The following is a 17,811-nucleotide window of genomic DNA, read 5'->3' as shown; positions in this document are numbered from 1 at the left end:
ATTTATAATGGAAAGTCAATGGGAGCGATGTTTGAAAGCGCATATCTCAAGAAGTAAAAGTGCTAAAGTGTTCAAACTTCAACTACAGGTGGCCCATGAGCAAATGCTTCACATATTGTAAAGAATGATCTGTAGCACCACCATGTGGTCAGTTATTACATGTTTTACATTTTGGCTTATAACTCATGAACCGTAAGGCGTATTCAAACAATCTTTGCACAGTGTGTTCCTTGGATGGTACCAAGTAGACTGATATAGGCCACGCCCATTTGCGTCTAGAAAATGTTTCCGCCATTTTGATTTTTTTGAAAAATACATTTTTTACTACTTTTGGCACATTTTTCATCCAATCTTCATCAAACTTGGTACACAACATGTTTAGAGGACCCCGAACACAGCTATTATCTTCATCTTTTGGTAACCCTTACCGTTTGTCCGTAATTGGTTAGCAAATCTTTGGGGGCGTGGCCTGATGCATTTAACGATCAATAACTCTTCAATGCCGATTCGGATCAACACCAAATTTGAGAATCTTGTATACATGGTGGCACTGTACCATTATGTAAAATTTGATACAATTTCACCAAATGGGGGCGCTACTGTAATATTATAACACAATATTCCTACAAATCTGTTGTCTTCAATGAAATGAAACTTGGTACATTAGTTCTCCATGTCAATGTGTACGATATAGTGAAACATGGAGCCAATAGCCCCACCTTGTGGCCATTAGTGAAACACCAACATATGACTTATTAAGTTCCATATCTTTTAATGTCAACCTTCTATGATGACAGCAGAATTGTACAGATGGGGATATTGAACACCTTTGTGGTATTTAATGAAATTTCACCTGTAGGTGGCGCCACAAAATGTTGAATAATTGCTGCTCCAACAGAAATCTGCAGTGAAGGTAGCAATAACAGGAATGGTGGCAGCGGCTGCATCTGGCAGTTTGCGAGGGATGCGTCTGCCAGTTTGCAGCTCCCACACGCAATTTCTTATGAAATTGCTAAATTTTCTAGTTTATGATAAAGTGCTACAGAGCAGAAAATAAAAGAAATAAAGAAAAAGAAAAGGTTAAAAGAGAACATATAAAATACACTTAGCAAAATGCTTTAGTCTTACTGGTCAGTATCAAGTGTAACAGTAGATGTAAGCAGAGAGTAGCACACAGAGCACAAGGCAGTAGCAACATGCGCTAACTCTAGGCACCACACTACAGCACTTTACGCTTCATACATACTGTTAGCACACAACACAGTGTGTACAAACACACACACACACGCACGCACGCACACACACGCACACACACACACACACACACACACACACCCCAATTGAGCAGTAAGAGTGTCAATATAATTATAGAGAGAGAGAGAGAGAGAGAGACAGAGAGAGAGAGAGAGAGTATCATTACTAGCTCGGCCGCTAGCTCAGTTAACTGGCAAAACAGACAGACAGGAATTAGCCAATCACAAAAAAGTAGCTCAGTTTCTGCCCAGCGACAGGTTGCTAAGGCCCTGCGGTTGCTAAGGGCAAGCTAAGGCCCTACGGTTGTTACGGCGATGTGAGAATCTGCTCGGAAAAAAATTCTCAAAATGCCCCCAGAACTTGGCTTCTGACAAGGTCCCGAACAATTGCAAACTGTGAGAAAACCGTAACTCCTGTCCAAAAACCTAAAACAGCGTGAGAGACACAGAAGCCGGCAGATTCTGACAGTGTTCATTTTATTCACATATTCCTTAAAATGAGCGAGTAAGCTCAGTGTGAACACAGAGTGAGATTCTTTTGAAAAAAGAAGATGATTACATTAGAGTCAGTGGGGAGTGAGACAGGTATTGCTGCCGATCTCGGCCCCCTCGTTTAAATTTTGTGCAGACCTCGCCTGTCAACGTCACATTTTATGAATCCCAACACCTATGTCTACATTCTGACAAAGAATTATTTGTCTCCTTTTTACGGTTTGGCCGTGAGCTCGAGTTAAAAATAAAAATTAAGGTTATTTTTTACTGCTTCTCACACTCTAGCTAACTGCCGCTTCCACTCTAACTTTGAAGAAAAAGTGATTTCCACTCCTCGTTTGACTGCTCATAGTTTGAAAAGTTTACATGTTATGTAAAATCAGTTTGGTGTTTTTAGAGAGAGCAGAAGTTACCCTCCGTTTTAAAGTTTGAATCACATTTCTACGTGCAGGTATGAGAGAGCTAGGTGACTCCGAAAAAAGGTGAAATTTTGTGGGTTTTTCAAAAAATTCCCATTCATTTCCAATGGTGAATTCTCCTGTTTTTTTTTTGGGAATAACGTTTGGTTTTTTTATTAATTGTTCTTTAGATTGGGATTCGGGAGATTTTGTAAAAGATGCTGAATCTTAAAAAAGATGATTGTGAACATTATTCACTTCTGTGTCTTCCTATAAAGTTAATTTTATAAGCTTCATGCAGGTCATGATGTTCTTTACTGTACACATAAAACCTGTTAGTCTGTGATCTTTACAGCTGATGGTTGGTGTATTGTTGAACTTTGGACTGAAACACACCCTGTGTTACTGTGAAGCTACAACATTTATCAGAAGAGATCTGACAAAGCTCCGCCCCTCACCTGACTCACCTGAGACAAACCAGGAAACAGTTTATTGTTGGTCTCTAAAGAGACACACAGACTGAAAAACACAGCATCAGATTCACCTTCAGACCAAACTAACAACTTCCTCTGAGTGAGTACAGCTACAGGAGAGAAAAGTGGAAAACTAGAACTCTGCTGCTTCAACCTGCTGACTCTCCACACACTGAAGGTGAGTTTGACTAAAAACTGGAGTCACACTGAAAGTAAATGTCAGTGAAGTTAGTAGAGGAGGGAGGGGAGCCATGACTGACTGTACTTTCTGTCTGCTGTGTTTTCAGCTTCACTCAGAGACTAAATGGCTTCAAGATTAGAGGAGGATCTCTGCTGTCCGGTCTGTCATGAGTTCTTTAGAGATCCTGTTCTTCTGTCATGTAGCCACAGCTTCTGTAAAGACTGTCTGAAGAACTGGTCGAGAGAGAAACCAACACATGAGTGTCCAGTTTGTAAGAGAAGATCCTCAAAGACTGATCCACCTCGTAACCTGGCGTTAAAGAACCTGTGTGAGTTCTTCTTACAGGACAGAGATCAGAGAGCTTCAGAGGCTCTCTGCAGTCTGCACTCTGAGAAACTTAAACTCTTCTGTCTGGACCATCAGCAGCCAGTGTGTGTCGTCTGCAGAGATTCAGAAAAACACACCAACCACAGATTCAGACCCATCGATGAAGCTGCACAACAACACAAGAAGGAACTTGAGGAAACTCTGAAGCCCTTAAAGGAGAAGTTAAAGGTTTGTGAAGAAGTTAAAGTGAAGTTTGATCAAACAGCAGAACACATTAAGGTCCAGGCCCAACACACAGAGAGGCAGATTAAGGAGCAGTTTAAGAAGCTTCACCAGTTTCTAGAAGAGGAAGAGGAGGCCAGGATGGCTGCTCTGAGGGAGGAAGAGGAGCAGAAGAGTCAGATGATGAAGGAGAAGATGGAGGCTCTGAGCAGAGAGATAGCAGCTCTTTCACACACAGTCAGAGCCACAGAGGAGGAGCTGAGAGCTGAAGACGTCTCATTCCTGAACAACTACAAGGCTGCAGTGGAAAGAGTCCAGCGCTGCCCCCTGCTGGATGATCCACAGCTGCCCTCAGGAGCTCTGATAGACCAGGCCAAACACCTGGGCAACCTGGCCTTCAACATCTGGAACAACATGAAGGAGATGGTCTCCTACACTCCTGTCATTCTGGATCCAAACACTGCTCATCCAGAACTCATCCTGTCTGAAGATCTGAGCAGCATGAGATGTGAAGGAGAGAAACAGCAGCTTCCTAATAATCCAGAGAGGTTTACTGGTTACTTCTCTGTCCTGGGCTCTGAGGGCTTTAACTCAGGGACTCACAGCTGGGATGTCGAGGTTGGAGACAATAAATGGTGGTCACTGGGTGTGTTATCAGAGTCTGTTCAGAGGAAGGGACGCATACAGTCTGGATTATGGACAATATGGTTCCGTGATGATAAATACTCAGCAGAGTCACCACCAGCTCTCCTTACTGTTCTCCCAGTGGAGAAGAAGCTCCAGAGGATCAGAGTGAATCTGGACTGGAACAGAAGAAATCTGTCGTTCTCTGATCCTGATACTAACACACACATACACACCTTCACACACACTTTCACTGACACACTGTTTCCATACATTAACACTGGAGATAAACTGAAGATTTCTCCACTGAAGGTCTCTGTGACAGTGAGATGATGATGATGATGATGATGATGATGATGATGATGACTATCATGTCTTAAAGGGAAAAGTTTCTGAGTTTAACCTTTTGAAACTTTTGTCTCATTATTCCTAAATATGTTGCTTTAGTTGTTTTTGTCAAATATAAAATAATTTGATTTAATTTCTGAATTTAATGTGTTTCACTCTTTTTATTGATACTGTGCCATTTAAATATTTCTATGTTTTCTGATGATATCTTTGTGTGAAGCCAATAATCAATGACTGCATGTTGAACTGTATTTTAAACTCTAGTTCAGATTATAAAGAAACAAACAAGTGATTTCTGTTAAATTACATTCCTGTATGGAAACAACTGCATGGAATCACATATTTCTATATTTTCTGTTTTATCCAGTGAAATCAACATTATTCTGTATTCATCATTTAATGAGAAGAGTGGTTTTATTTAAGGTGGACGGTGGACTTGTGAGTTTTAAGGTGGACTTGTGAGTTTGGGTTTATGTTGGTGATTTAAAAACTGAACTTTGTTGTTTCTCTCTGAATAAGAAAACCTGCTAAATGTAGAAAATGTAAATGACAGCTGGTGTTTGCTGGATGTTCATGTGACCTGCTGTGATTCTTTTCTTTGTGTGAAAATCAATAAAAAGTGAAGCTGGAGATGTGTTCAGATTTATCGTCATGTTTAGTCTCTGACCTCCATTTTTATCAAGTGTAACAATCACACACAGACTTTACCAATCTAACACAATACAAACACTTCTGCAGTCTTTAAAAAGTTAGTGAGATGACGACCAAAGAATAGCCAAAAACAGAATGAGACGAAACCCATGAATATTACATGAATAGATATTTTTGTATGATTAATACTCAAAATCATTACCTCTAGTTCTTTTATTTGTTCCTCATTATTACTGATGGCATTTAGTTTCCTTCTAAATGTTTGTTGTAACAGACCAGTCTTACTTATGTCCCAGTCTGTACTCATAATATTCCCTAGTACCTCTTTCCTACTTTATGGGAACATACCCATTTTTATTACTATGCCACAGTACCCCTTATAATATTTCTGGATACCCCTTTCCTGCCATATTCCATAATACTCCTCACTACCACTTTCCTACAATATTTCCTTGTACTGCTTACTTATAATATTACATATCACTCCTTTCTTTTAATAATCCCAGGTACCCATTTCCTGCAACATTTCATGGTACCGCTGTCCTTTAAAGTTAGGTGGTACCCCTTATTTATAACATTCCCTGGTACCCTTTCCTTATAATATGACAGGTATTCCTCACATATAATATTGTCTGGTACCCCTTTCCTAAAATATTCAATCACACTCACCCTTTAATATCCCTTCGTATTCGTTAATTATAATATCTCTTGGTTTCCTTTTCGTACAATATGTCAACATCCACCTTTACATTACTACTCCACAATACCCCCATGATATTTCAGGGTACCCCTTTCCTAAAACATCCCATGGTACCATTTCCTTTAATACTCCATGGTACCCCTTACTTATGATATACTATGGTACCCCTCCTCTACAATATTACAGGGTACCCCTTTCCTGCCATATTCCATAATACTCCTTATTTATAATATTCCAGGGTATTTCAGCAATCTCAAAGTGCTACAGAGCAGAAAATAAAAGAAAAAAAGAAAAAGAAAAGGTTAAAAGAGAATATATAAAAGACACTTAGCAAAATGCTTTAGTCTTACTAGTCAGTATCAAGTGTAACAGTAGATGTAAGCAGAGAGTAGCACACAGAGCACAAGGCAGTAGCAACATGCGCTAACTCTAAGCACTACACTACAGCACTTTACACTTCACACCTGTTAGCACACAACACAGTGTGTACATACACACACACACACACACACACACACACACACACACACACACACACACACACACACACACACACACACACACACACACACCAATTGAGCAGTAAGAGTGTCAATATAATTCATATGTATATACAGAGTGAGAGTATCAATACTAGCTCGGCTGCTAGCTCGGTTAACTGGCAAAACAGAAAGACAGGAATTAGCCAATCACAAAAAAGTAGCTCAGTTTCTGCCCAGCGACAGGTTGCTAAGGCCCTGCGGTTGCTAAGGGCAGCTAAGGTTCTACGGTTGCTACGGCGATGTGTGGGAATCTGCTTGGAAATTCTCAAAATGCCCCCAGAATTTGGCTTCTGACAAGGTCCCGAACAATTGCAAACTGTGAGAAAACCGTAACTCCTGTCCAAAAACCAAAAACACCGTGAGAGACACAGAAGCCGGCAGATTCTGACAGTGTTTATTTTATTCACATATTCCTTAAAATGAGCGAGTAAGCTCAGTGTGAACACAGAGTGAGATTATTTAGAAAAAAAAGACGATTACATTAGAGTCAATGGGAGCGAGACAGGTATTGCCGCCGGTCTCGGCCCCCTCGTTTAAATTTTGTGCAGACCCCGCCTGTCAACTTCACATTTTATGAATCCCAACACCTATGTCTACATTTTGACCAAAAATTATTTGTCTCCTTTTTACGGTTTGGCCGTGAGCTCGAGTTAAAAATAAAAATTAAGGTTATTTTTTTCTGCTTCTCACACTCAAGCTAACTGCCGCTTCCACTCTAACTTTGAAGAAAAAGTGATTTCCACTCCTCGTTTGACTGCTCATAGTTTGAAAAGTTTACATGTTATCTAAAAACAGTTTGGTATTTTAGAGAGAGCAGAAGTTACTCTCCGTTTTAAAGTTTGAATCACATTTCTAAGTGCAGGTATGAGAGAGCTAGGAGACTCTGAAAAAAGGTGAAAAAAGGTGAAATTTTGTGGGTTTTTCAAAAAATTCCCATTCATTTTCAATGGTGAATTCTCCCGGGGTTTTTTTGGGAATAACTTTGGGAATAATGGGAATTTCAACACCAAAAGTCATAGCACCTCTGTCCCGATCGAGCCGCACGTTCTGATGTATATATTATCGGGGTTCTGCCTCGGAGTTGTGCACCCATGGCACTAATAAGAAGTATGGAGAAGATTAAGAGATTACTGGATCTCAGTGATGCATTAGATCCAGTAAACCTCAACATATTACGAGACTGACTGAATTTTTTGGCACAGTACTAAACTGGTTTGAAACCCTCTTAAAGGACAGTATAGGGACTACTTTATGTCTGTAGGTAATCACACATCTGAGTGGACAAATGTGACATGTGGAGTTCCCTAAGGCTCTTCTGTTCAACATCTACATGCTCTCACTAGCTCAGATTATAGAAAACAATACAATATCTTCCCATAGCAACACACACATTTACATAACTATATCACTAGGGGACTACGGTCCAATACAAACACAGAATAAGTGTATTGAACAGATCAGTGATTGGATGTGACAGAGTTTTCTTCAATTAAACAAAGATTAAACTGAATGGCTGTTAAATGTTAAACACCACACAATGTTGAAACATTATGCTGAAAGTATAACATGCATTACAAAGTGACACCAAGGGGTCCTGACCATTGCATGGGACATGTTGGGAATGAAAATGGGCCAGAATATACATACAATATAATATACTCTATACATTCAATATAATACACTGTACCTCCATGTCATTGAGTATTCTTATGAGAACGAAATTGTAAGTGGAGCTTTGAGTTGAGATGATCTTGTCACAGTACAGTAAGATAGGTGTGTTGAAGGGATTCCAGTGAGCTCAAGGTAAACTGGGTATGTCTGTCCAGCAAGAGTATTTACTCTCTCCCACTGACAGAGCTTCCTGTTCTCTTCTCATGACAGTTATGCTGACATCATCATTATGAAACTAGCGTGTTTCTCTAAAAAGCTCCACCTCTTACACTATATATGAGAGGAAACAGGAAACAGGAAGTCAGTGTTCGGCTGTGACTGAAAGGAGGCAGACAGACGGTGGGACTTAAACTGAGGGAGGACAGTTACAGCAGGGAGCACTGAAGTCCTGAAGCAGTGAAATAATTCAACTTCAACCTGCTGCTGACTGAAAAAACACCAAAGTTAAAGTAAGTGAAGAAACTTTGTACAGCAGGGAGGAAACCACAACTGACTTCCTGTTTTAACGTCTAGCGTGTGGTTTTCAGCTCCACTCAGAGACTAAATGACTCATCGTTAACACGTCATATATTGTTAATATATCATCAATATATCATTAATACATTGTTAAATGTGTAATCTGACTGGAATCGTACAGTTTTGTGTTTGAATCGTTTGTCTCAACTCTGTGACATCATCATAAAGTCGGTTTCCTCTCTCCGGAGGTTCCTCTCGTCCAATCACATCGCAGTGATCAGGGTTTGTTCTTGAAAGCTGGTTGTTGATTGGCTGCTGAGTGAGGAAGAGGTGTTCAGTTTAAAGCTGAGAGACAGCTCTGCTCGGACCACTCACACAGCGACACACGGTGAGTCCTGCAGCTACATGAATCAGCTGTTTATACACCTGCATGTGTATATACTGTGTGTGAGTTCATGTGGTACTGCAGCAGCTGTGTGTTTGTTCTCTCTGTGCTTTAAATGAGAAGTGAGGCCTGCTACTCAGTTCTGCTTTTCTGTGATGACAGAATGACATCAAACTATTTTAAATCTCAGGTTTGTGCAGCAGCAAACAGTAACAGGATGCATCAGAAATATATTTAGTGATGTGACAACACTGTGGTTAAGAGCTTCCAAACATTGTTGGGGCCAACCATGGGTCAGACAAAGGCTGGGCCTACATGTGACTCCAGCAGCCTAACCACGAGGAAGCAAAAGACAAGAGTTGCAGTGCTCACACCGACTCCAACCCCCAGCATGCACTGCATCTCACACCTCTGTGTGGAATCAGTTTGCGTGTAACTGGTGTCTATGTATAAACTGCACAGCAAAAGAACTATCAATGGATCTGTAGTTGAACTTTATAAAACGAGGAAAGGACATAAAAAAATATCAAAAAATTTGAGAATGCCAATCAGTGTTCAAACTCTGATGAGGAAGTGGAAAATGAGGGGTTCAGTTGATACAAAGCTACTTTCAGGTTGACCAACAACAAATTCAGCCACAACTGCCAGGACTATTGTTCAGAATGCAAATAAAAATCCACAAATAACTTCAGCTGACATACAGGCTTCTCTACAGGAAAGTGGTGTGGCTGTTTCAAGATGCACAGTAAGGAGGCACTTGAATAAAAATGGGCTGCACTGTTCAGTTGCCAGAAGATAGCCATTACTAACCCTAACCCATTACTAACCCTAACCCAGGGTATGTAAATTCATGAGCACAACTGTATATGAGTTAGCTGCCTGTTTCGCTGTGTTCACCACACTAAACTGTTTGTACCACCATAAGTAAGTTACTTTGTCGGTTTAAGAGTCACATGCACTCAACCTGCTGCTGACTGAAAAAACACAAATCAAAGTGAAACTTTCGACAGCAGGCAGGAAACCACAACTGACTTTCAGTTTTAACGACTTGTCTGCTGTGTTTCAGCTTCACTCAGAGACTAAATGGCTTCCAGATCAGAGGAGGATCTCTGCTGTCCGGTCTGTCAAGAGGTCTTTAGAGATCCTGTTGTTCTGTCATGTAGCCACAGCTTCTGTAAAGACTGTCTGAAGAGCTGGTGGAGACAGAAACCAACACATGAGTGTCCAGTTTGTAACAGAAGATCTTCAAAGGATGAACCACCTCGTAACCTGGTGTTAAAGAACCTGTGTGAGTCCTTCTTACAGGACAGAGATCAGAGAGCTTCAGAGGCTCTCTGCAGTCTGCACTCTGAGAAACTCAAACTCTTCTGTCTGGACCATCAGCAGCCAGTGTGTCTCGTCTGCAGAGATTCAGAAAAACACACCAACCACAGATTCAGACCCATCGATGAAGCTGCACGACAACACAAGAAGGAACTTGAGGAAACTCTGAAGCCCTTAAAGGAGAAGTTAAAGGTTTGTGAAGAAGTTAAAGTGGAGTTTGATCAAACAGCAAAACACATTAAGGTCCAGGCTCGACACACAAAGAGGCAGATTAAGGAGCAGTTTAAGAAGCTTCACCAGTTTCTAGAAGAGGAAGAGGAGGTCAGGATGGCTGCTCTGAGGGAGGAAGAGGAGCAGAAGAGTCAGATGATGAAGGAGAAGATGGCGGCTCTGAGCAGAGAGATAGCAGCTCTTTCACACACAGTCAGAGCCACAGAGGAGGAGCTGAGAGCTGAAGACGTCTCATTCCTGAACAACTACAAGGCTGCAGTGGAAAGAGTCCAGCTCTGTCTCCTGCTGGATGATCCACAGCTGCCCTCAGGAGCTCTGATAGACCAGGCCAAACACCTGGGCAACCTGGCCTTCAACATCTGGAACAACATGAAGGAGATGGTCTCCTACACTCCTGTCATTCTGGATCCAAACACTGCTGGTTCGTATCTCATTCTGTCTGAAGATCTGACCAGTGTGAGACGAGGAGGAGAGACACAGCAGCTTCCTGATAATCCAAAGAGGTTTGATTTCTTTAAGTCTATCCAGGGCTCTGAGGGCTTTAACTCAGGGACTCACAGCTGGGATGTCGAGGTTGGAGACAGTAAAGCCTGGTTACTGGGTGTGTTATCAGAGTCTGCTCAGAGGAAGGGACGCATACAGTCTGGATTATGGATAATATGTTTCTATGATGATATATACTCAGCATGGTCACCATCATCTCCCATCACTGATCTCCCACTGAAGAAGAAGTTCCAGAGGATCAGAGTGAATCTGGACTGGAACAGAGGAAATCTGTCGATCTCTGATCCTGATACTAACACACACATACACACCTTCACACACACTTTCACTGACACACTGTTTCCATTCATTGCCACTGGAGATAAACTCCCACTGAAGATTTCTCCACTGAAGGTCTCTGTGACAGTGAGATGATGATGATGATGATGATGATGATGATGATGATGATGATGATGACTATCATTTCTTAAAGGGAAAAGTTTCTGAGTTTAACCTCTGAAACTTCTGTCTCATTATTCCTAAATATGTTGCTTTAGTTGTTTTTGTCAAATATAAAATAATCTGATTTAATTTCTGAATTTAATGTGTTTCACTCTTTTTATTGATACTGTGCCATTTAAATATTTCTATGTTTTCTGATTATATCTTTGTGTGAAGCCAATAATCAATGACTGCATGTTGAACTGTATTTTAAACTCTAGTTCAGATTATAAAGAAACAAACAAGTGATTTCTGTTAAATTACATTCCTGTATGGAAACAACTGCATGGAATCACATATTTCTATATTTTCTGTTTTATCCAGTGAAATCAAAATTATTCTGTTTTCATCATTTAGTGAGAAGAGTGGTTTTATTTAAGGTGGACGGTGGACTTGTGAGTTTTAAGGTGGACTTGTGAGTTTGGGTTTATGTTGGTGATTTAAAAACTGAACTTTTTTGTTTCTCTCTGAATAAGAAAACCTGCTAAATGTAGAAAATGTAAATGACAGCTGATGTTTGCTGGATGTTCATGTGACCTGCTGTGATTCTTTTCTTTGTGTGAAAATCAATAAAAAGTGAAGCTGGAGATGTGTTCAGATTTATCGTCATGTTTAGTCTCTGACCTCCATTTTTATCAAGCGTAACAATCAGACAGACTTTACCAATCTAACACAATACAAACACTCCTGCAGTCTTTAAAAAGTTAGTGAGATGACGACCAAAGAATAGCCAAAAACAGAGAGAGACGAAACCCATGAATATTATATGAATAGATATTTTTGTATGATTAATGCTCAAAATCATTACCTCTAGTTCTTTTATTTATTCCTCATTATTACTGATGGCATTTAGTTTCCTTCTAAATGTTTGTTGTAACAGACCAGTCTTACTTATGTCCCAATCTGTACTCATAATATTCCCTAGTACCTCTTTCCTACTTCATGTGGACATACCCATTTTTATTACTAAGCCACAGTACCCCTTATAATATTTCTGGATACCCCTTTCCTGCCATATTCCATAATACTCCTCACTACCACTTTCCTACAATATTTCCTTGTACTGTTTACTTATAATATTACATATCACTCCTTTCTTTTAATAATCCCAGGTACTCATTTCCTGCAACGTTTCATGGTACCGCTTTCCTTTAAAGTTAGGTGGTACCCCTTATTTATAACATTCCCTGGTACCCTTTCCTTATAATAAGACAGGTATTCCTTACATATAATATTGTCTGGTAATCCTTTCCTAAAATATTCAATCACACTCAGCCTTTAATATCCCTTCGTATTCCTTACTTATAATATCTCTTGGTTTCCTTTTCGTACAATATGTCAACATGCACCTTTACATTACTACTCTACAATACCCCCATGATATTTCAGGGTACCCCTTTCCTAAAACATCCCATGGTGCCATTTCCTTTAATACTCCATGGCACCCCTTCTCTACAATATTACAGGGTACCCCTTTCCTGCCATATTCCATAATACTCCTTATTTATAATATTCCAGGGCATCCCTTTCCCACAACATCCATGATATCCTGTTCTTTCAATAATCCCTGATCCCCATTTCCTGCAACAGTTCATGGTACCCCTTTCATTTAAGATGTGGTGGTACCCCTTATTTATAATAATCCATGGACCCCATACTTATAATATACACATTAATTCATATCTGTTACCATGGGAACCCCTTTCCTACAACATCCTATAGTAACACTGCCCTATAGTATTCCCCAATACCCCTTTTATCATTGCATAGTAGTCCTTAATTATTTCCTGGTACTCATTCCCTGTAATATTCCATGGTACCCCTTGTTTCTAATATTCGATGTTATCACTGTCCTGCAACAATATTGAAGGACACAACAGTGTTTCAACCATACATGGTCCACCTGAGGACGACCTGTTTTCCACTTTATAGGACTCCATTCCCTACTACAGTCCATGATACCCCTTTCATTACATCCCATGGTACCTACTCCACAATATCACTTACCTACCATATTTCATTGACACCCTTCTCAATGTATTTCATGGTAATCATTGTATTACACCTCTTACCTACAGTTTTCCATGGTACCCCCTTTGCAAATTATTATACCCTAGCCCTTGCAGAGACTACTGCATAGTCCCCATCTCTTGCTACTTTCCACATTAAATCACCTACTGCCCATTCCATGTAATACCCTAACTATGATAACCCATAATACTCCATAGCACTATTGGAGGTCACCCTTCCCTTCCTCATGTCACCCACTACTGACACCCTTCCATGGTACTCCTTGTGTATGCTCTTCCATTGCACCCATTTCAGTTTTTCCCTTAAATGAAATATGCTATTGTTATTGTTGGGAATTGTCCCGGTGCTTGTAATGGCCAGTCTGGGTCTGTTCTTCCATGCCACCCATTTCATTTTGTCCTTTACAAAAATAATAATATGAAAGCCCCATTCCTAAATAATTCCACAGATTTCACCTAATTAGTTTTTGACTCTCGATATTCGACATAAAGTTGTGTTTGAATAAAGTTGGTGCAACAGAAGCCCCCATTTTCATCTGAGTAATGAGTAAATGCTTTGGAATGAAACACACCCTTACACATTACATGGGAACTGGTGAGACAAAGCTCCGCCCTCCACCTGATTCACCTGAGAGGAATCAGGAAACAGTTTGTCATTCCTTCTCAGATTCGCCTTCAGACACACTGACCTCTGTGAGTAAATGGATCTTTTATATTTAAGGATTTTCTGATGATTTAAACTGAGAACAACCTTAACTTTTTGATTTTACAGAGAAAAACTGAATTGAACTGAATAAAGCCTGTAAAGAGGTTTTTAGTTGGAGTATTTTGGGTTTTTTTGTACTGTTCTTTAGAATAGAAGTTGAGGGATTTTGAAAAAGTATTCACATATGAATATTACTTCCTAAAGATTTTGTGTTTATTGTATATTTTTGTGTTTATACGATTCATGTTCCGCATGTAGGGAGTATTTTAAGTATGGCTTTAGCTTGCAAAATGCCAAGAGAGAGCTGAGAGAAAAAGAAGTGATGGTCAGATTGCAAGACTTGCTGGGTGTGGCAGTAAACATGGTCAGTGCTGCTAGAGGTTGCCGCAACAAGTTCATTGTCTATTCACTGCTTTGTGTTTCCTTAGTTTCTGTAAAGTTTTCACACTAACAGAACTTCTCCTCTGAATGAGAGTTTATTTTAAAAGTTTCAAGCATAATGTTCTGTACTGTACAGATTAAATCACATAAAACCTGTTAGTCTGCTGTAATTAAACTTGATGGTATGTGTGTGTTTGAGTGCAGGAATGAAACACACCCTGTGTTACTGTGAAGCTACAACATTTATCAGAAGAGATCTGACAAAGCTCCGCCCCTCACCTGACTCACCTGAGACAAACCAGGAAACAGTTTATTGTTGGTCTCTAAAGAGACACACAGACTGAAAAACAGAGCATCAGATTCACCTTCAGACCAAACTAACAACTTCCTCTGAGTGAGTACAGCTACAGGAGAGAAAAGTGGAAAACTAGAACTCTGCTGCTTCAACCTGCTGACTCTCCACACACTGAAGGTGAGTTTGACTAAAAACTGGAGTCACACTGAAAGTAAATGTCAGTGAAGTTAGTAGAGGAGGGAGGGGAGCCATGACTGACTGTACTTTCTGTCTGCTGTGTTTTCAGCTTCACTCAGAGACTAAATGGCTTCCAGATCAGAGGAGGATCTCTGCAGTCTGCACTCTGAGAAACTCAAACTCTTCTGTCTGGACCATCAGCAGCCAGTGTGTCTCGTCTGCAGTCATTCAGATAAACACACCAACCACAGATTCAGACCCATCGATGAAGCTGCACGACAACACAAGAAGAAACTTGAGGAAACTCTGAAGCCCTTAAAGGAGAAGTTAAAGGTTTGTGAAGAAGTTAAAGTGAAGTTTGATCAAACAGCAAAACACATTAAGGTCCAGGCCCAACACACAGAGAGGCAGATTAAGGAGCAGTTTAAAAAGCTTCACCAGTTTCTAGAAGAGGAAGAGGAGGCCAGGATGGCTGCTCTGAGGGAGGAAGAGGAGCAGAAGAGTCAGATGATGAAGGAGAAGATGGAGGCTCTGAGCAGAGAGATAGCAGCTCTTTCACACACAGTCAGAGCCACAGAGGAGGAGCTGAGAGCTGAAGACGTCTCATTCCTGAACAACTACAAGGCTGCAGTGGAAAGAGTCCAGCGCTGCCCCCTGCTGGATGATCCACAGCTGCCCTCAGGAGCTCTGATAGACCAGGCCGAACACCTGGGCAACCTGGCCTTCAACATCTGGTACAACATGAAGGAGATGGTCTCCTACACTCCTGTCATTCTGGATCCAAACACTGCTGGTCCAGGACTCATCCTGTCTGAAGATCTGACCAGTGTGAGACGAGGAGGAAGGAGACAGCAGCTTCCTGATAATCCAGAGAGGATTGACCCTCTCTCCTCTGTCCTGGGCTCTGAGGGCTTTAACTCAGGGACTCACAGCTGGGATGTCGAGGTTGGAGACAGTAAATACTGGTTACTGGGTGTGTTATCAGAGTCTGTTCAGAGGAAGGGAATCATACAGTCTGGATTATGGAGAATAGGGTTATATGATGATAAATACTCAGCATGGTCACCACCAGCTCGCTCCACTGTTCTCCCAGTGAAGAAGAAGCTCCAGAGGATCAGAGTGAATCTGGACTGGAACGAAGGACATCTATCGTTCTCTGATCCTGATACTAACACACACATACACACCTTCACACACACTTTCACTGACACACTGTTTCCATACATTGAGACTTGGGATGAACTTCCACTGAAGGTTTCTCCACTGAAGGTCTCTGTGACAGTGAATCATATCAGATGATGATGATGATGATGATGATGACTTTCATGTCTTAAAAGGAAAAGTTTCTGAATTTAACCTTTTGAAGCTTCTGACTCATTATTCCTAAATATGTTGCTTTAGTTGTTTTTGTCAAATATAAAATAATTTGATTTAATTTCTGAATTTAATGTGTTTCACTCTTTTTATTGATACTGTGCCATTTAAATATTTCTATGTTTTCTGATGATATCTTTGTGTGAAGCCAATAATCAATGACTGCATGTTGAACTGTATTTTAAACTCTAGTTCAGATTATAAAGAAACAAACAAGTGATTTCTGTTAAATTACATTCCTGTATGGAAACAACTGCATGGAATCACATATTTCTATATTTTCTGTTTTATCCAGTGAAATCAACATTATTCTGTTTTCATCATTTAATGAGAAGAGTGGTTTTATTTAAGGTGGACGGTGGACTTGTGAGTTTTAAGGTGGACTTGTGAGTTTGGGTTTATGTTGGTGATTTAAAAACTGAACTTTTTTGTTTCTCTCTGAATAAGAAAACCTGCTAAATGTAGAAAATGTAAATGACAGCTGATGTTTGCTGGATGTTCATGTGACCTGCTGTGATTCTTTTCTTTGTGTGAAAATCAATAAAAAGTGAAGCTGGAGATGTGTTCAGATTTATCGTCATGTTTAGTCTCTGACCTCCATTTTTATCAAGCGTAACAACACACAGAATTTACCAATCTAACACAATACAAACACTCCTGCAGTCTTTAAAAGGTTAGTGAGATGACGACCAAAGAATAGCCAAAAACAGAGAGAGACGAAATCCATGAATATTATATGAATAGATATTTTTGTATCATTAATACTCAAAATCATTACCTCTAGTTCTTTTATCTATTCCTCATTATTACTGATGGCATTTAGTTTCCTTCTAAATGTTTGTTGTAATAATTTCTAGAACACAGACCAGTCTCCCCTTCCTGAGTTACTACCTTATCGTGGTGGAGGGGTTAGTGTGTCCCAATGACCCCAGGAGCTCAGTTGTCGGGGGCTTTATGGTCCTGGTAGGGTCTCCCATGGCAAACAGGTCCGGGGGGAGGGGCCAGACAAAGGGTAGCTCACTAGACCCCTTATGATGAGTACTATAAAAGGAACCTCGTTTCCCCTGCCTGGAGCCAGGCCTGGTGCCCGGGCCCGAAGAGGAGGGGCCAAAGGGGTCGGCTGCAGTGCGAGCTGGGCGGCAGCCGAAGGTGGGGACCTTGGTGGTCCGACCCTCGGCTGCAGAAGCTAGCTCTAGGGACGTGGAACGTCACCTCTCTGGTGGGGAAGGAGCCTGAGCTGGTGCGTGAGGTTGAGAAGTTCCGTCTAGATATAGTCGGCCTCACCTCGAGGCACAGCAAGGGCTCTGGAACCAGTCTTCTCGAGAGGTGTTGGACTCTCCTCCACTGTGGAGTTGCCACTGGTGAGAGGCGCCGGGCAGGGGTGGCAATACTTATTGCCCCCCGGCTTGGTGCCTGTATGTTGGAGTTTACCCCGGTAGACGAGAGGGTAGCCTCCCTCCCCCTTCGGGTGGAGGGATGGATCCTGACTGTTGTTTGTGCCTATGGTGCAAACAGCAGCTCAGAGTATCCACCCTTTTTGGATTCCTTGGAGGGGGGGCTGGAGAGTACTCCCTCTGGGGATTCCTT

General features: G+C 41.0%; 3 protein-coding genes across 3 annotated transcripts in view; 2 read left to right on the top strand and 1 right to left on the bottom strand.

Annotated features, from left to right (window-relative positions):
* LOC128355634 (metabotropic glutamate receptor 7-like) overlaps positions 1–17,811 on the bottom strand; it is a 274,376-nt gene that overhangs the window by 155,531 nt on the left and 101,034 nt on the right. The gene's annotated exons all lie outside the window — the stretch shown is intronic.
* On the top strand, positions 2,921–4,303 carry LOC128355661 (nuclear factor 7, ovary-like). The gene has a single exon (XM_053315985.1). It carries the CDS (start codon positions 2,921–2,923, stop codon positions 4,301–4,303), a length of 1,383 nt encoding a protein of 460 aa, XP_053171960.1.
* LOC128355654 (zinc-binding protein A33-like) lies at positions 9,807–11,231 on the top strand. Its single transcript, XM_053315978.1, has one exon. It carries the CDS (start codon positions 9,807–9,809, stop codon positions 11,193–11,195), a length of 1,389 nt encoding a protein of 462 aa, XP_053171953.1. The 3' UTR covers positions 11,196–11,231.

This window comes from Scomber japonicus, chromosome 3 (assembly GCF_027409825.1).
Source record: "Scomber japonicus isolate fScoJap1 chromosome 3, fScoJap1.pri, whole genome shotgun sequence".
Lineage (NCBI taxonomy): Eukaryota > Metazoa > Chordata > Actinopteri > Scombriformes > Scombridae > Scomber > Scomber japonicus.
Note: the sequence above shows the minus strand (reverse complement) of the source record. Positions and strands in the feature narration are given on the sequence as shown.

Excerpts from the sequence above, each read along its gene's own strand:
- LOC128355661 (XM_053315985.1), top strand. The coding sequence starts at position 2,921 with ATGGCTTCAAGATTAGAGGAGGATCTCTGCTGTCCGGTCTGTCATGAG.
- LOC128355654 (XM_053315978.1), top strand. The coding sequence starts at position 9,807 with ATGGCTTCCAGATCAGAGGAGGATCTCTGCTGTCCGGTCTGTCAAGAG.